Genomic DNA, 20,368 nt, shown 5'->3' with positions numbered 1-20,368 from the left:
CTTACCTCACTTCCTTGGTCAATAGACATCCTATCCTTGCTTGGAATTGCCCAGTGGTGGTCCAGTAGTGACTTTCGCCTTTCTTCCGTTGTTTGTTGCTACAAAAGAAATATTTAGTGATTATTTTAAACTTATCCTATCCTCATCAAAGTATAGTTTTTTTACAATATTTTTTTTCAAACAAGTACTATTTAATTTTGAAACTGGCTATGGCATTGAGTTTTCTTTAAATTTTACGGGCTTATTCGAACCCCTACACTTTTCTATAACAAAATTACCAATCTCAATCATCAAACACCAATCTCATCCATCAATAAAAGTGACGTTAAAAAAGGTTTACAGAAAATATATTTATAGAAAATATATACATAGTTGACACTGATATATGAGTAGCGTACCTGAAGAGGCGTGGGAGTGACGAGGTCTCTGTCGAAGGCCTTGGGGAAGGCGGCGCCGCCCCTGTCGTCGGCGTCCAGCGAGGCGCGCCGCTCCTCGGCCGCCGCGCCGCCCGCCGCCTCGCCCGCCGCCTGCAGCTCGGGGAAGGTTTCGTCCTGGTTTATATTATTTTTATTGCATGTCACACGGTCTCGCCGAATATTACTACGATAATATAATCATAATTATGGTATAAGATTGTTATAACATGGTTATTCTAATTACTAAAATTATTTAAAACGGGATATTCCTAATTTAAATTACTAAATATAGTCATTTCAGTTGGAAAGATACCCTGTAAGAATCAACTGTCGAGGGTGTGGAATCCAGTGATTAGGTTATGCAAACCCTTGAAGAATTATATAAAAAATCCGCGAATCTATGCGGTGTTTCGTCTGTAGAACACGGGATCAAGTGTCGCGTGTACGTAAAACAAGGGACAATAGTAGGGGTGAAAGTAACAATAGTAGTGGTGACCAGCATTTACGCAGCAAAGTCCGAAAAAGGAGGTAGTCCGGTATGGACACTTCTAATGCCGTCAACATCTACCCGCAATGTATGTCGAAATTTCGAGATCCTCAAAATAAAAATAAAAATCATGGTAAATATCCTGTTTTAGATAATTTTAATTACTAATCTCTCTAGATTTTTTAAATATTGATCGACAAATTGAATAAAAAGTTTGATGATAAAAAGTTACAATAGAATTTTTATTTTTCACCTTATATTTAATTATAATTAACATTATTTGGTAATGTCGCTTTACTTACTTTGACTAGAAGGGAATCTTTTCCGGGTGAGTGTTCCGCTTTATTCATATAGTAAATTTCAGCTTGCTCTACTCTGTAATATAAACATAAAAGCGTGACCATCGTAAAATATAAGAAACCATTCAAACACTACGAATAGAATTGCCGATAAGAAATACCTAATCAATTATTTTTAGAACCGTGTTAATTGCTATCGATGCGTTGAAAAACTGTTTCAATTATAAAATTGTTCACAATTGACTATACAAGCGTGAACAAATAAATATCATCAAGTAAAAAAAAAAAAAAAAAAACAAAAACGTAATTAAACCTAAAATATACATTAACAATATATATGTACGTGTGTGTATTATACTTGGTAATCGATACAACATTAAACGATATAGCAATCGTAGCACGTTGTCCCTAACACTAGTACTGTTTTATTTAAATTAACAATGGAAAAACATATTATATTAAAGGAGTGATTGAGTAGTTGAACTACTGAACAATAAAATAATAAATATAATAGCTAAATATTTTTGAATTTTGTTTCGTAATTTTTTGTGTAGTTTCATGCTTTTTATGACACGCAAGATTATATTATTGAGATAGGACTCTGTGGGAAATATATTGTTCAAAAACTGGACCAGCCTGACTGGCGAGGTGATTTAAGCTCACAAGAGAAAACTAAATATTACTGCTTCCTGTAACGAGTAAGGTACCCCAAAACGTAGGCATCCATAGAATACAGCAACCGTTTACCATTAGGTAGACCGTTTTTGCAAACCCAGAGATGTATAAAAAATATACGTACTTGTGCACATTGTGGTCGGGTCCATGCGTACGCATGTGCGCTATATCGTAAAAGATGGCCGCGTTGACCACGTACTCCATGGGCGCTATCACACCGTACGACTCTGGCCCGTGCTCCATCACCAGCGTGTCGGACACGTTCGGGTCGAACATCACCGCGTTCGGTGTCACGAGCAGCACACCGGACACCACGCCCTGGAAAGATTACAATATAACGTTATTATTGTAGATATTTTTAGTTTTTCTAGGTGTATCACACGTTCGTTCAATTTTATTGATTATTAAAATTAAGTATAGTTTAATAAGCTGATATACTCAGACCAAGACATACATATAGCAAATATCAAAATTATTCAGCCTTTGATAACTATAAACAGAAAATAATATAGAATTGTAAAGTGCAGAAACTAGAACAATAATTGTGTTTGCTCGCAAACGAAAAAAAAAACCGACTTCAATTACATCGACGAGTAATATACAACGTAGATCGACGAAAAAATAGTCAAGTAACTACGTGTTATCAAAGATTACTCAAAAAGTAGTTATCAGATCTCAATAAAATTTATATGTGACCACATGACAACTCAGCTTTTGATTAAATTAAAAATTATTAAAATCGGAACACCCAGTAAAAAGTTATTGCGGATTTTTAAGAGTTTCCCTCTATTTCTCTGGGTTCCCATCATCAGATCCTGGTCTCCTTATCATGGTACTAAACTAGGGATATCTCCTTTCTATCAAAAAAAAATATCAAAATCGGTCCATCCAGTAGAAAGTTATGCGGTATAATACAACGTAGTTCGACGAAAAAAGCGTCAAGTAAAAACGCATTATTAGATATAACTCGAAAAGTAGTTGTTAGATCTCAAATAAATTTCAATGGGACCAATTGACACACACCACATTTCGATTTAAAAAAAAAATTGTCGAAATCAGTCCACACGGTCAAAAGATCTGATGTAACATACATAAAAAAAAAAAATACAGTCGAATTGAGAACCTCCTCCTTTTTTGGAAGTCGGTTAAAAATTTTGTTACATCTCTTGTTGCTTTTTTGAAGATATGTAAGAAATCAAATGTAAAATAGAACTATATTTATATCATGAATAAGAAAATATAACAAAGAAATTACTAAGTAAACAAGTAACGTTTGTGGTACCTGTCCATCGGTGATGTGCCGCACGTTGATCTTGAGGAAGCGCTGCGGCGCGCTGCTGGCCGGCGCCTCGGGCGACACGGGCCGAAGACTGTCAAGGATCTCTGCGGACATCGACCGATACTATTATAATATATTAAATTCTCATGTCGCGGTGTTTGTAGTTAAGTTCCTCCGAAACGGTTTGACCGATTCTCATGAAATTTTGTGTGCATATTGGGTAGTCCACCCCTAATTTTTTTTTTAATTTTTAGACAATTTGTTTTATTTTTGTTTTTTTTTTTATGATACAACATTAAAAAATATATACAAACCTAAAGTTTCAACCCTCTATGATCAACCCCTATTTTTAAATAGCGTTTAGCGGCAAGACAACGTTTGCCGAGTCAGCTAGTTATAATATATAAAACAAATTATTATGACTACATTAGATATAAAATCAAGCTTAGAATTATTAAAAAGGAAAAAAAGAAATACTATTGACCATTTCTAATTTAAAAAACAGTCTGGCTTCTGCAACACAGTGCTAGTGCAGGAGTCAGGGAAATCTTATTATTGTATGAACTATGTTTGTGTCCAATTCATAGTATTTTTAATAGAGTTTAAAAAAACACATTATTTGTTGGAAAGTATGTTTGCAGAACATCTCCACGTAGAACTGTATCAAGGAATATTAGCGTAACAATATATTGTCGCAAAATCGCTCATCTTTAATCGAAAAAAAATTAATTTAAATATTATCTTCATTATCAAAAACTAATTATTTTATATAACGAAGCGTAACTTATGCCATAAAACATTAAAAACATAAATAAAACTACGCATTGTTTACAACTTCTACACTTCGATAACGTGCAATACACGCCAATGCTACGATATTGTCTTAGGTACGTTCCAATGTTAAAGGAGACTTTTGTATTTTTTCCCACAATTGTTGATAATTGCAGTTATCTATTTAGAGTTATATAATGACAAATAACTATAAGGTTATTTCATTTGAAAATAACTGAATATTAGAAACGCTTGGTTTAACTATCTTCGTATGTGTGAAACCTTGGATAGTAATAAATGATTAATAAAAAATGTATCACAACACGGAACAAAGGTTAAGCATAAAACAACTAAACAAACAGCGCGTGGTCACTTGTTACAGTGTTACGTAAAATAATATAATAGATTTTCTTACTTACTGATGCTTCTTCAACTGAATTTAAAATTATATTCAAACGAGGTCAAAAACACTTTTTTACTCGTTGGATACGACGCGGAAATCGTTTGGTGAATTTTAATGAATTTTAATGCATGGAAAATTAAATATAGAGAAAAAAAGCTAAATTAAAATGTGGCAATAATAATAAAATTGTTATGTAAGTAATTATATATCACATCATAGTATATATGCGTACCTTTTTCCTGTGCTGGTTCGCTCGGAGCACCTTGCGTCGATTCGGATGTATTATCTCCGCTCTCAGACGGTCCATCCGAATCCTTATCTCCATCTGGAAGAATAGTAAGATCTTTATCAAAAGCAGGTCACAAATTACCGCTGTATTATGCACTTATTATACATGACGTGTTATGACGTTTAGCAGTCACACGGTGAATGCCTAAACAAATATATACATAAAAAAACGTCACTGTAACACACCGGGATACCAGCGCTTCATAAATTCAAAACTGAACATTCTTGAACAGCTGTGTCGATACAATGTCCATTATATCCGTACACTTATCGCGAGCGATAAAACAGTCATATCGCATCAATTAGGGCTACATTGTTCGTTAGAAAAGCCAGTGACGCTGCTGAGTAATTAGACTACAGGACCACAGTCACAGACGTTTGTGTGTTGGAATTAAAATAGAAGTTGGCCAGCGCGAAACGCGGCCGCGCTTAAGACTTGCCGGCAATGACTGTTGTAAGTTTTATTCGACGTGCAAATAGAAAAATAATTTCACGACAACGTCACACGCGACCACCATGACTGAATAGTGGATACAGTCGGCGCGGGTTAGGTTATCTTTTTGAGGAATACGTGAAGACTTAATTACGAGTATTTTAATTATTGCATTAATATATTTGTTGCACAAAATTAAGCTTTACTATGTTTGAAATACAATATCGATAGGCTTCAGTATTTATTATTATTTATACAATTATCAATGCGTATACATCTATTCATTATTATCTGATACATTGTAATTAAATTATAAGTATTTTTTTAATAATAAAACGAGTACAAAGTGCCGTAATCAAGAGTGATAAGTAAATTTTTAAATAGTTCAAATAAAATTATCGCCGGCATTGATCCGTGTTTATAACAGTAGGTATTATACATCTCATAATCAAAATAATGTAGACTAAAATTAAGAACATATGAAGACAGATATTCGCTGAACTCGTTTGTAAATACAAAACTAAATGCGCATAGTTCGTGCCAAGTAATCCGAAGTTCCATGAAATGTGAATAGTAAACAACAACATACATTATAGATTTTATGTTTGATTAAAACCTAAATTATAATTTAAATTATAATCAATTAGTATATACTTAACGTTATAGGTAATTACGAATCCAGCTTTATATGATGTCTATCTCTTTTTATATAGGCGTTTACAAACAAAAAAAAATACATTTATGTTAATACGGATAGTATTATAATAGTTATTTATAACTCAAATATTATAAAGAAGTTTAGTGTAACATGTCCTAGTTAATCTATCTAACTTTGCTGAGAAAAAAAGTTAACGATAGTGAACCCTCCCACTCTCACTTTTACACGTTTCATTTCAAAACGTTTAATTTTAAGTTAAACGTTAAGTAATTCGAACGATTTACATTGTTAGTTGTATAGTTAGCAAAACATCATTTGAAGGCCGGTTTCACAAGGCGTTTTCTAGTTTGAACGATTCGTCACGGTTTGATTTATCTCTTACTTTGTAATACTGTTGACTAATTAAGACTGCAACTGTTAGTTTTGATGATATTCAAGGACAAGTGATATAAATTAATTTTAAAATGTTTTTACTTCGGTCTTTTAAATGTAGTATTACGTAACGCAAAGTTAGTTACGTAAGTAATGTGAAGTATTTATTTATTTATCAAAAAATAGTAGAGAAATAAATATAGTACCTGATATATAGAATGATAAAGTTACCCATTCGTGAAAATAACTAAAAAAATATTCTAGGCGTTATATCGAAATCACTAAACTCACCCTTACCTAATATAGATATAACACTGTATTATACATACTCATACATCATGTTAAACCAATTACTAAGACAAATTATATATACATACAAAGCACACCCTTATCACTCGAGCGACCTCTTTCAGGGCAATATTGGCGCAGGGATGTCTTTATAGGTAAATACCTATAGACTATAGTGTGTGTATATATACATAATACATACGTAAACGCACTTAAACAAATATTATATAGCATATATATACATAAGTATTGTTTATAATTATAGTAAACAAATACTAGTAAATACTAATTTATAGGAGATATTCATACAAAATATTACAGGTATCCTTTTCAAAAAATTACTAAATAACAAATCAAAAAATTATAAAATTATAATTAAAATTTACAGGTATACTTTTCAAAAAAATTAACGAAAATAATTTATTATGACTGGTTAACTTAATATGTAGGGATTACTTAAATTAGATGGGTTTGATGTTTAAAAGCAATAAAAATAATTGAGCATGTGCTAAATTGCTAATGGATGCTAAGGGTAAGGAGTTCAAATGTTGGAAAACAGAAAATGCTCACGAATTTCAAGGAGAACAGTGCTATGAAAACATAACCGTGTTTCAAGAGATTCATCAGAAAATGTAAACTACTGTAATATATGCTGGGGCCAGTGTCAAAATTGAATTTTATCCTATCTTAATATATATAAATCTCGTGTCACAATGTTTGTCCTCAATGGACTCCTAAACTACTTAACCGATTTTAATCAAATTTAAACACCGTGTGCAGTTTGATCCAACTTAAAAGATAGGCTATATTTTATTTTGATATATTATGTTATTATTCAGAAAAGAATAAGGTGATACGAAGTTCGCCAGGTCAGCTAGTAATATTATAAATGCGAGACTTTGGATGCATTTTAGTTATTCTTTCGCGCTAAACGCACTAAAAACAAATTATGTTAACGTACATGAAACTTAGTACAGCGATAGAACTGAATAATAAGAAGAATATACGTGTGTACAACCACGAGGTGAAGGTATTACAAATGCAGCTTGTATGAAAGTACAATATGAAAATGTCTGAAAAAGCGAATTAAGAGAGACTATTATTTTTGGACAGCCGGAGACGATAACTTGTAAAATTTGACAAAAATTTCGACATTAAATAATTTTATTAATTCTAATCGTTTCAATTGTTCTTTAAAAATTACCACGAAGGTTAAAAAGGAGTCATAATACATTTAAGTTCATAAATTGTATGTACGAATAAATATATTATAATATACTATTTTTATATTAATTTAAAATCTGTTTCGTAAGTTTAAGTATATTTCGTTACTAAATATTAATGTAATAACCACATATTATTTCTCACTATACTATATGGCTGATCGGAACTACAATATTTTATTATTATTTATAAACGTTCAACAGTACTTTTAACAATTAAAAAAAATATTAAAAAAATATTAATATAAATTTAAAATTGCTATATTTTCTTTTTACATAACAGTACATATTTTATTTTTGCAGAAAATACTGAATATAACACTATTCAAATATTCTAAAATTCAGCTATATCACAGAGATAGCTTAATTCGTCTAGTTTAATTTGGCGTGTTAATATAACCCAACCAATGGTCTCATTGATTTTTCTTATCCCCATAAATTGTAGCATGCTGTATTTTAACTAACCTTCCTATAAAAAAATAAAATAAAAAGGTTCTTTTGTGGAACAATTTTCTTTTTAATTTGTCAAGTATGTTAGTAGTTTTAAAAGTTGTATAGCTGTAAACGGAATATGTAATTGATAAAGATTTTTCTGTTTCAATTTCACATTGACTCCTGTTGACTTTCTTATTCCTACTTCCAAATAAACTTATAAGCTATTCCGAACTACTATATAACAGTAGGTACATATGCCTATACTAATACGAGTATCATAAAGCTGAACAATTTGCTTAATTGTACGCGCCAATCTTAGGAACTACTGGTTCGAAATGAAAAAGAATTTTAGTGTCGTATAGTTTATTATCTCTATCGAGACTAGCTAGAGGCTATAACATCGCGCTACGACTAATAGGAATAAAGCATTAATTAAAAAAAGCAAAAACGGGAAAGTTTATATTGATAGCAAACATAATATATAATATCAATTTTAACTTTCAGATAATCTAAAATTTTCTATGGGAACGAGGTAATAATACAGGATTTAATCTTGTGTCGAAGATACCGTAACACACATAATACAAAAGCACAAACGCCTAGATCACGGCAAACAACTGTACGGCCTATTAAAATTTTAGCTATCGGATCGGGGATCGAAGCCACGACCCATAAACGCAAGAGACATTGTTGTGCCCGTTGCGCAAACGCGTCGTTTGATATTTTGGACAAAAGACAGTACTTATTATCTCATATGTCACATGTAAGTACATCTTGTACTAAAGTATACATGTGAAATTTTAAACTGACCTTTCCTCTTGTCGGGCACGAGCAGGGTCTGCCCGGGGAAGATGAACTGCGTGGCGAGGCGATTGAGCTTCGTGAGCTCGGAGGGCGTCGTGTCGAACCGCGCGGCCACCGACGTTAGCGTGTCTCGATCACGGACCTAAGGCGGGCATTCATTATTATGTTATTATTATTTTTAAATTTTAAGTGTGGCAAACTAGCGTACGGTCCTCAGCCTAACTCATTCACCACAGGAACCCGACACTAGTAAGTAGACAAAAAAATTAACAAACTCACTAGTCATCACTACGATTTTAGAGGGTTTCCCTCGATTTCTCTGAGATTCCATCATCAGATTTTGGTTTTGGATGGATTGGTGTTTGGATTTGGTTTCCTTATCACGGTACCACCCTTAGGATATCTCCTTTCCAACAAAAAAAGAATTATCAAAATCGGTTCATAAACGAAGTTATCCCCGAACATACATTATATACAGGGTTACAGGAAAAGTCGACCTAGATCCGTTAAGGGCGTGTAGTACACACCATTTCTGAATGATTTTACTATGGAACCCCCCATCCTAAACTTAACCGTTTTCGAGATATTCGAGTTTTAATTTTTTTTATGAAAATGCCCAATTTTTCGGCTATTGAATTGAATATTTTGAATTTTTTTGACTCTTATGATTATTTTTTTGGTTTTTTACATGAAAAATGAGATGCTTAATGACCTCAATGACTAAAATTGCACGTAAGTTAACTAAATAGGTCGTTGTAGACGATCGAAACTTAAGAAAATAAGTACAAATTATAAAAAAATATTTTTCTTTTCTGGATATCTCAAAAAATTATTATGGCACTTGCTCTGCAGATGTGCTTAAGAACATCTACATTTTATCAGCTATCCAATGAGGTATGAAATATGTATATATATATATATATATATATATATATATATATACATATTTCATATCATATATGGTCGAATTGAGCAAACTCCTCCTTTTTTGAAGTCGGTTAAAAAGTGAGTTAGTGAGTTTGGTAGTAAAAATAAAAATAAAAAATTATCAAACAGTGTCATCTCTTGAAATCGTTATAAGTCAGATAGCTTTATCAAAAACCGGAAAACAAGTCCTCATTATATTTAGATCATTCATTGACTCATATTTAAATTTATATAAATGCTTTCGGATTTTAAGTATAGGCCGATCTTGATCGATAATGATTAAATGTTACTGCAGAGTACATAGTCCACATTAATTGTTAAATTGTTATGTAATTTCAAAGATCCAAAGCTTTTTGCACCGAAACAAATACCTACTGGTACTGGTATTGGTAATGTTGAAATCCTTGGAGGATAAAATGCATTTGTATTTTAAAGTGTCTTGCTTCTGAATTAGATATCCATCCAGTAACAGATACACCTATCTAACCTACATTTCGATTTGTGCTTACAAGGGTCCTACACAAATAGTTACAATAACTTTAAAAGTATTTGAGAAGCTGAGTAAATTGATTTAAAATTTTCGCGAAGGAATAAATAATTCAAAATCCCTTGAGATTCCACGTACGCAAGTTACACTTCACTATAAGAATTAAAAAAATTAAAATTATCAATATGTTCTACATGTATTGAAAAGTAAAACTATATCGTATACGAGTAAAATCTAGAACGTAATCTAGTAATAGATACAATATCCTAAAAATACGGTCAGCATGTAATAAAAAGTAACAACTATGCTAATTTCTAGTTATAATCCTACTAGCGCCTACCGTATAAGTCATTGTTTTAATCGGTGGCGGGGGAGGAAGCCTCTTGGTTTGCTCGTCTTCATCTGCAACAAAATTAATTAAAAAATCAAAAATTGTTTTACGTTATTAAAATTAAAATACACATTTTTCTCTATATACAAAAATGACAAACAAGCGTACGGTCCGGTAGCCTATGGACGCCTGAAAATCAGGAGAGTAGCAAGCGCTTGCCAACTCTTGCCCCAACCCTGTCCAGAAGCTCTGGTTACCTTGATTACCACTGGAACAACACTACTTGAAAGCACAGTATTATTCAGCTACGATCTCGTGTAAGTTCGGGGTACTTCCCTAGTCGGGCTACTTCAAATTTTAAGCAATATATTTCCTACTGTGCCCAACTAAATAAAATATATTAGCCAGTTACTTAACGCAATATGTTTATGATAGGATGAGGTTGCTATTAAGAACCAAATCCTGTATATTACCCTAGAGGAGAGAGAGCTCTTCGTCGGTATAAGGAAGGATAATCAAAGCTTAAGCCACTCTACTCCACTGCGGATTGACGATCTTACATGTCTTAGGATTACTCTTGAAAAGTATCGGTTTTCCTTCACAATTTCTTTTTTCTGAGCATGTGATTAATCGTCTCTGTGCTAGCTACTTACTACTACTAAATATTCAATAATCCTAGAATACATTTGAGCCTAAGACTGTTGGTTGAAGTTTAAAAAAATAAATATATATAAACGGATCATCAGGGATTTCAAAAAAAAATCAATCATCGATTAACATTGAAATTTATACATAACTAGCTGACCTGGTGAACTTCGTATCACCTTATTCTTTTCTGAATAATAACATAATATATCAAAATAAAATATAGCCTATCTTTTAAGTTGGATCAAACTGCACACGGTGTTCAAATTTGATTAAAATCGGTTAAGTAGTTTAGGAGTCCATTGAGGACAAACATTGTGACACGAGATTTATATATATTAAGATTATATCATATTACGTCTTATGTATATTCATGTAATTAACAACTTCACACTACATATAATTAGTTTACAAATTATTTTTAATGGTTTACATTTTAATGTATAAGATATTAATGCGTTTACAATTTGCAATTATCGTCCGTGATTAATATTTTTATAATCGATTTTTGACAATTTCGGTGTCAATTCCGCAATAGATTAATGTGATGTTGTTTCCGCGTTTACCTTAGACATTGAAAATATACAAAATTATAAATAAATACGATAATCAGATAAGAGAGACGCTTAAAAACATATTTATAAAAAACTAACGGTAAAGGTTATCAATGTCGTATATTTGATTTTCATTTTACCTTCGACATATATACAATAAATATATGATAGATAATACATATCTATTTCATTAATTTTATCATGCAGCATGGAAAATAACTCTTATCTGAATCCGGTAAAGTTATCGTTATAATGTACTTATATATTAATTAGTGCAATCACTCTACAAGTCTACACTTGATGGAAGTTACTGTGCATCGTCAATGGTTTTGTGGAAAGAACTAATAAAACTTTACTAATTTAAACTAATTTTTTCACTTTATTGCAAAACTATACAAAACTAACTGACCCAGCGAACTTCGTACTGAAATATTGAGTTTTTTTTTTAATTTTATTACATATATTTCGGCGAATCATTTTGATTTATCTATATATTTAATACGTGAAGCAAAAACTTTGTACCCCTTTTTACGAAAATTGTACGGACGGAGGAGTATGAAATTTCGCACACTTATAATTTATATAAAGGAGTGCAAAATGTTAATATTTTTTTTTAATTTTGCATAAAAATACATTAAATCAACTAAAAAAATATTACACAAACTACACATGTATTTGACACACATACGCATACATTTAATGTTCAAATTAACAAATTAAATTAATTATGGTTGAATTTTGACCACTGGGGGTTAGTCTAATAAATCATCATAAATCTGCTCTCATTATTATGACAAATTTAGTTTTTATAAAGATTCTTACTAGAAATTTATCGAAAATTGAAAAAAAAACTCTGCTTATTAATATAAATTTTAACTATGTCTAAAACACGTATAAGTAGATAAAAAGAAATGAGTCTACCTTAAAATCTTCATACACAAGCTAAAAAAATTACAGACTGGCTTTTCTTAAAACCTCTAACGATAATTATGATTGAATAAAAACTATATTATTTCATATTTCACCCCAACAAAGAGGGAATTATTTTCCCTAGTCATAATAATAATTACAAGACGTTTCCCGTGGTTACCGCGTATCTTATGTGTCGTAACGTGATATTATTAGTAAACTAGCCCATTCGCGCGGTTTCATACTTATGGTCATTTTGTTGAAGAATTTTGAGCCCCATATATGTAAATATACAGGAAAATTTCCCATATCCAAAGTCTACCACAACTATTTATCTCTTTAGAAGTACTAACTAAAAATCGTATCTTAGTGGTTCGCTACGTAAAGTTAACTATTCAAATCTTATTTTTCTATCTAACGTATAATATTTGCAACTGTACGATGATCAATTTGTCAAACTCGACCTTTACATATGTTATGGACCAAGTAATAAATGAGTGCATTATACATAACGACCGGACAGAATGAGTAATGTGTTAGTCGTATGGGGGACCTGATTGATACTTTTTAATAATCATTATAGGTATATTATTTCCTGTTTGTTAACGTACCATAAGATATAAATTAGGGTCGCTCAACGTGCAATGGAACGGGCTATGCTTGGGATTTCTCTCAGAGATAGGATTAGAAATGAGACTATCCGCGAGAGAACGAAAGTAACCGACATAGCCCACAGAATTAGCAAGTTGAAATGGCAGTGGGCCGATCATCTGTGTCGCAGGACCGATGGCCGTTGGAGTAGAAGGGTCCTGGAGTGGAGACCGCGTCTTGGCAAACGCAGAGTGGGACGTCCTCCGGTCCGTTGGACCGACGATCTACGTAAGATTGCCGGTGTAGGCTGGATGAAGATTGCGGAATACCGGGATGTCTGGGGCGAACTTGGGGAGGCCTATGTCCAGCAGCGGACTGCCATTGGCTGAAGTGATGATTTGGCAAGGCACGGGTATTGTTACAATGAAAATGGTTATATTTGTGAATATAAATAAATTTTACAAATTTATTTATATTCACAAATTTTTCACACATAACATCTTATTATGAACTAATATTAAACTTGCATCTGACAGTCAGTAAGCGGCGCACTAATTAGTCTCCGGCGCTGCAATCTGGCTGTCCTCTTATAGCCCCCAAATGTAAATAAAGGAAAAATTTCATAGGGGTGATTTATGTGAGAATAAAATTTATCTTTCTCTGACGTTTAAAAAAGTTTGATCATTAACTTTGAACGATTTTCAATTTTACAGTAACTTCCTCGTATAAGCCAATGTCAAAAACCAGCAAAAACAATTATTTTGAGATTTATTTGTGACATTGTACATTTTCGATATTCTGAGCAATCTGAAATTGCAAATAAAATTATATACTTATTGTACACAATAAATGTGACCTGCATATAGATTACGTTTGAATAATATAACTTTCAAACGCTAAATTAAAACATAAACATCAGCTTTCGATTAAATTAAAAATTATCAAAATCCCCATCCCTCGAGAGTTTCCCTCGATTTCTCTAGGTTTCCATCATCAGATCCTAGTTTCCTTATCATGGTACCAAACTAGGGTTATTACCTTTCCAACAAAAAAAGAATTATCAAAATCGGTACACCCAGTAAAAAGTTATTACGGATTTTCGAGAGTTTCCCTCGATTTCTCTAGGATCCCATCATCAGATCCTGGTTTCCTTATCATGGTACCAAACTAGGGATAGCCCCTTTCCAACAAAAAAAGAATTATCAAAATCGGTACATCCAATAGAAAGTTATGCGGTATAAAACAACGTAGATCGACGAAAAAAGCGTCAAGTAAAAACGCATTATTAGATATAACTCAAAAAGTTATTTTTAGATCTCAAATAAATTTAAATGGGACCAAATGACACACACTACCTTTCGATTAAAAGAAAATTCGTCGAAATCGCTCCACTCAGTCAAAAGTTCTGAAGTAACATACATAAAAAAAAAAAATACAGTCGAATTGAGAACCTCCTCTTTTTTCGGAAGTCGGTTAAAAAGTATTTATACGCGAGTTGATTTTGAAATTAAACAAAAAATTTACCGACCGTTAATCATGTCTACATTGTTTCAAAATTAAAGCCGTCATATATAATTTTAATAATTAATTAATTTACAAAAACAAAAGCAATAATAATTTTTTTAGTTGTTGATGCCGGTAGAGCAAGCAATCATCTATAAAATGATATATAATTTAAGGTAAGTAATTTTGGAGTTTTTACTAAAACGGGAGGCAAACATCTTAGTCTTAGCGTATAAATATATATGATATAAGTATCTCATTATAAAAAATCATTAACAAACAACAAACTTATTTATATTATATATTGACATATAGAAAGAGACATTATTATTAACAAGGTGAAATTAGTCCAATATTTATAGTAGAAGACCCGAACTAGAGACGAACTTCACCCATCTGCTCAATGGATGAAAATTATTTTATATTTATTTTAGAATATTAGAAACATAATAGCGAAAGGGTTTATTTGTTTATTCTTGGATATTGTAAAAATTACCTACGAGTTAAAGGAATAAATTTAATACACAACGACAATATGAAGCCTGTAGAAAAATCAAACGTTGGGTTAAATATTGTTTTTCCTGGCATAACTACCGGGTTCGCAGGTATAAACGATAACGTAGGTAGTTAGTAACAGTATATTAATATATACCTGGTATTAGTTACTTTCACCCACAAGTTTAATAAACAAATCTTACATCAAAATAAGCGTTGTATAATTGCATATTTACAATGAGATGGGGTTGCCCGCCAAGACTGGTTTGAAAAGCATTGTCGAATATAGTATAGCCTAGCTAGGAATTTTACAGCCAACCCTTTCCCGTTTACTTTTAACTAATCTAAAGAATATATAATATCATTTTTATCCATTAAGCAGATGGGGGAAAATAATGTCTAGTTCGGATCTTAGACTAAAATATTATTACGACTGGTGACACATCAGTGACTGATATAGAAATGACTGATGTCCAGACGCGTATTTGAAACGATTAGTAATATTATTTGAAAGCAATTAATATCCCATCTGAGCTAAAGGTCACGGGTTGAGCCGGGACAACTATTGGTAATGACGTTAAATCAATACATGTACTGGTAAATGTTCGGTTCGACTAACGATCGAAAATTAAGAATATATGAGTGGTTATACTGTTAGTAATTTTGTCTGTTTTTGGAGAATAAAGCGCAAGTTGTTTGATTATTATTATTTATTTGTGATAAACTTTAAAGCTCAAAAGATTATTAATACCTTTAAACTTATTTTACCTATCCTACCTTTACCTACCTTTTACTTCTGAGTGACAGTAAATGTTACTTAAGTTAATTTGTTCTTTCAACACAATATACTAAAAAACATAGTTACACACATATGATAAAACCATTCATATATACAAAAATGTACTTATCGATAGAAAAGATTTATCGCCACAATGATCATTAACTTCAGCCTAATACAGTCCACTGTTGGACATAGGCCTTCAAAAGTTCGCGCCAAAAATGGCGTGAACTCATTTGTATTGCCCATAGTCACCACGCTGGGCAGGCGAGTTGGTGATCGCAGGTCTGGCTTTGTCGCACCGAAGACGCTACTGCCCGTTTTCGGCCTGTGTATTTCAAAACCAGCAGTTTGATGGCTATCCCACCATCGGTCGGCTTTTTAAGTTCCAAGGTGGTAGTGGAACTGTGTCATCCCTTAGTCGCCTCTTACGACACCCACGGGAAGAGAGGGGGTGGCGATATTCTTACTGCCATAACCACACAGCAGACACAATGAGCACAGAATTGAATAAAAGAAAAATTGCGAAAAAAAAAAACCTAAAAACGATAACTACCAACATTCTTATTATATTTTTTATTATTATTATAATACTAATATGTAAGACATTTCTCTTTTATACGCAACAGTCATTGCAATATAATAAGAAAATATATTTGCCCCATATTTTAATAAACAAAATGTCAGTTTTACAAATTCAACTACGCCGAAACAACTCAAATAGTATGCAACGCCAAATAGGTTGCCTATGTTCTTATTACACTTGTAGCTTGACTCGACGCCAATAAAATATTTTCAAGTGATTATCAACAGTAGCATAGAAACACACACATCAACCTTTTTATATAAATCCTAAATCAACGAGAAAAAGATATTTAACATTTCCTTTGTACGATGACGTATGTAATCGACTCTTTTTTTTTCCCTTGATGTAGTGAACATAATAAAACTTGGCAACAAGATCAAGTCAGCAATAAAGCTGTAAACTGTAAAGGAACAATTCAATATGTAAGGTTGCTTTCAATGTACACAACATTATTTATAAAAAGACTCGAAACGATGCCTCATACATCTGTTTATGACATGAGTCTTAAAACCCATCTGGATATAACTCCTAAATAAACTTTTTAGCCATTGACGGAATCGTAAATCATCTCTAAATTAAAACGCAATAATTATAACCAGCATCCTGCGAAACTGAAAGAAAATAAGCAAACATTTGATGTTGACTAAATAACACAAGATTAATTTATATTGATAGATCCGGATTCTATTTAACGACTGACGTGTTACGAGTTTTCTTGACGGAGTCTGATGAACGAATTGCTATAAAAAAGACAGACACGAATGGTGAAAAAAGTAACTATCAACAAGGCTTATATTTACAATATTAAACTATAAGACAAGTAAGATGTGTATTTTCGAATAATAATAATAAGAAATCGCAGTTCTTTCGAATGCAATTAATCGTATTTCTTCAAAGATTTTTTTTTTTATTTTATAAAATAACTTTCTCTAGAATTGAATCTTGTCAAGTACGAGTGCAAATCAAGCGCTTTTCAATTCAAGCGCTCTCACTTATAGAGTTACAAAGGTTAAATTTTAATAACCACGTTTTACATTTTTATTTGATATTTACAATGTTAGTCGTGTGTTATTTTGTTTTCATTGGCATGTATTTATATTTTTCATATATTTTTGTAATCTAGTCGTCAACTTGTAACCGATGACCTCATGTACAAATTTGTGTTTAAACTTTACAAGTCGCTGTTTATGTGTCACGGCTACCGCAACATTTTTATATTAACTAAACTATATTACCGGAATTTATCAGTTATTACATTAGCTACAACGCTCCTTGACTTTTGAGCAGACGTGTAATAAAATAAGGCGACATAGCTTTATAACAAAAACATCATATACTTGTACCTACCCATAGGTACTATGGAATAGTGTTAGCTATATATAACTTAGAAGTGAAGTCCAAATTTTTTGGTGAAATGTGTCCGGAATGCAGAGAATAGAGAGATAAATTAATAAAAACCAGTGGTCGAAATTCGACCATAATCAATTTAAATTAGAAGTTTGAACATTACTAAGGTTCTCTGGTTAAAGACAACACTTCTATAATAATAAATAAAAGAGTACTTATATATGCGTCTGTAGGTCAAATATACCGTAGCGTGTGTAAAGTTTTTTTTTTTAATAGATCTGGTGTATTTTTATGCATATTAAAAAAAAAAAAATATTAACATTCTGCACTCCTTCTCCGCTCAATTTTCGTAAAAGGGGTAAAAAGTTTTTGCTTCACGTATTAATATATAGATTAATTTATATAAATTTTAATTGAGTCGGAATTATTTAAAACATATTTCTCGTCCAATGTCTGAGGCAGCCAAGATAATTTACAATTTTAAATTTAAATAAGACGTAATAAGAGCTAATCGCTGATCTTTTGTATGTGATTATGGGATGATGGGACTGACATTATCATCTTTGTTGAAAAAAGAGCCCAACTTAAAATTAGAAAAAGTGTTATCTAAGGATTTGTAAACTTTGTTCTTCTAACATTCACCGCGACGTTAGATCTGTTATATCAATAATTGTGTTTGCTCGCAAACGAAAAAAAAAAAACCGACTTCAATCGACAAGTAATACAACGCAGATCGACGAAAAAATAGTCAAGCAACTACGCGTTATCAAAGATTACTCAAAAAGTAGTTATCAGATCTCGATAAAATATATGTGACCACATTATAAACATCAGCTTTCGATTAAATTAAAAATTATCAAAATCGGTAAACCCAGGAAAAAGTTATTGCGGATTCTCGAGAGTTTCCCTCGATTCCTCTGGGATCCCATCATCAGATTTTGGTTTCCTTATCACGGTACCAAACTAGGGATATCCCCTTTCCAACAAAAAAAGAATTATCAAAATCGGTACATCCAGTAGAAAGTTATGCGGTATAATACAACGTAGGTCGACGAAAAAAGCGTCAAGTAAAAACGCATTATTGGATATAACTCGAAAAGTAGTTGTTAGATCTCAAATAAATTTAAATGGGACCAATTGGCACACACCACCTTTCGATTAAAACAAAATTTGTTGAAATCGGTCTACCCGGTCAAAAGTTCTGATTTAACATACATAAAAAAAAAATACAGTCGAATTGAGAACCTCCTCCTTTTTTGGAAGTCGGTTAAAAATCGTAGGTTTAAATTTAGACACTATTAAAATGTCTATCAATCCGCAATGGAGCAGCGCACCAAAAATATTTCCAATTATTTTATATATTACATGAATGGGTATTTCATCAGATATGGTTTATATTATTGGTCCTTAGTTCCTTACCTTTGTTAACAGCGTCAAATCTTCCATCCACTTTGGAACGAAGGGATTCCAGATCAAAGGGGGCAGCGAAGCCATGGTCGACTGAGCGACTTTTCGACCTGCAATATTAAATTCAACTTTGAGCAAATTACAAAACATTGAAAGATTATAATCACGTACTTATAGTAGTTGTAGACAAGCTTTACATATTTCTGATTAGTAATATTTTACAATACTATCAATTTTCTTTCCTATAAGAAATACACGTATAAGTTTTCTGTTTAAAATGTTATCATTTTCTATGGACTGAAAACATTGCTACACTCTACTTGCTAACTTGTAGAATAATAAATTTCAATGGTATCCTTTAGAAAACCATCTTAGAAAAACAAACTTCTGACGCAAACATTTTTTACAGACTTATAAATTCTAAGATTACCAGTACAAACAAACACACAAAAAACTCTTCAGCTTGATAGAATTTGTATACATAGATAAACTGATAATTTTTACTATAAAAACATGTTTTTGACATTTCAAAACCAAATGTTGCTAATTTGTCATTTGCGAAATTTAAATTATAAACCTAAATTACCTCGTAAAATAAAATACTTTTCATAATACATAATACTTCATAAACCATTTAACGTTTTAAGCAAATAAATATAGTCTTCAATAAAAGAAATATTAAAATTAGCCGGCAAAAAAACATTAATCGTCCAGATCGCCACTGTCGTAATGGCCACAGTGTGACGATAGCATATGACGCGAAACAGTGAAAAATATTCCGTGTGACTGAACGAATAATTGGCAAGTGTTAAAAGAAAACGACCCGAATAATTCTCACAGAACTCGTTTAATGCAAACAACCGGGATCAATCCGAATTCTCTAAGTTTATGTTACGTTTACACAAATGTACTGCAAAATTTATACGCGATGACTAGAAGTACAGACAGTTCGAATGATTTGTTTATATGAACGTCTG

The 20,368-nt window shown here is 32.0% G+C and overlaps 2 protein-coding genes across 2 annotated transcripts in view; both read right to left on the bottom strand.

Moving 5' to 3' along the window:
• LOC123663848 (TLD domain-containing protein 2-like) overlaps nucleotides 1-484 on the bottom strand; it is a 41,240-nt gene extending 40,756 nt beyond the window's left edge. The window contains exons 1-2 of the mRNA XM_045598497.1: nucleotides 399-484; nucleotides 6-98 (exon numbers count right to left, since the gene is read on the bottom strand). Coding sequence (XP_045454453.1) covers nucleotides 6-29 — 24 coding nt within the window. The 5' untranslated portion in view covers nucleotides 30-98; nucleotides 399-484. The remainder of the gene's footprint in view (nucleotides 1-5; nucleotides 99-398) is intronic.
• Nucleotides 485-1,163: 679 nt separating this feature from the next.
• LOC123659213 (nuclear receptor coactivator 7-like) overlaps nucleotides 1,164-20,368 on the bottom strand; it is a 30,713-nt gene continuing 11,508 nt past the window's right edge. Inside the window, exons 2-8 of the mRNA XM_045594469.1 lie at nucleotides 19,404-19,501; nucleotides 10,586-10,647; nucleotides 8,838-8,973; nucleotides 4,563-4,655; nucleotides 3,160-3,260; nucleotides 2,002-2,195; nucleotides 1,164-1,278 (exon numbers count right to left, since the gene is read on the bottom strand). Of these exons, the coding sequence (XP_045450425.1) occupies nucleotides 1,164-1,278; nucleotides 2,002-2,195; nucleotides 3,160-3,260; nucleotides 4,563-4,655; nucleotides 8,838-8,973; nucleotides 10,586-10,597 (651 nt within the window). The 5' untranslated portion in view covers nucleotides 10,598-10,647; nucleotides 19,404-19,501. The remainder of the gene's footprint in view (nucleotides 1,279-2,001; nucleotides 2,196-3,159; nucleotides 3,261-4,562; nucleotides 4,656-8,837; nucleotides 8,974-10,585; nucleotides 10,648-19,403; nucleotides 19,502-20,368) is intronic.

Source organism: Melitaea cinxia, chromosome 2 (assembly GCF_905220565.1).
Source record: "Melitaea cinxia chromosome 2, ilMelCinx1.1, whole genome shotgun sequence".
NCBI lineage: Eukaryota > Metazoa > Arthropoda > Insecta > Lepidoptera > Nymphalidae > Melitaea > Melitaea cinxia.
The sequence above is the reverse complement of the archived record's forward strand: the minus strand, read 5'-3'. Positions and strand labels throughout refer to the sequence as shown.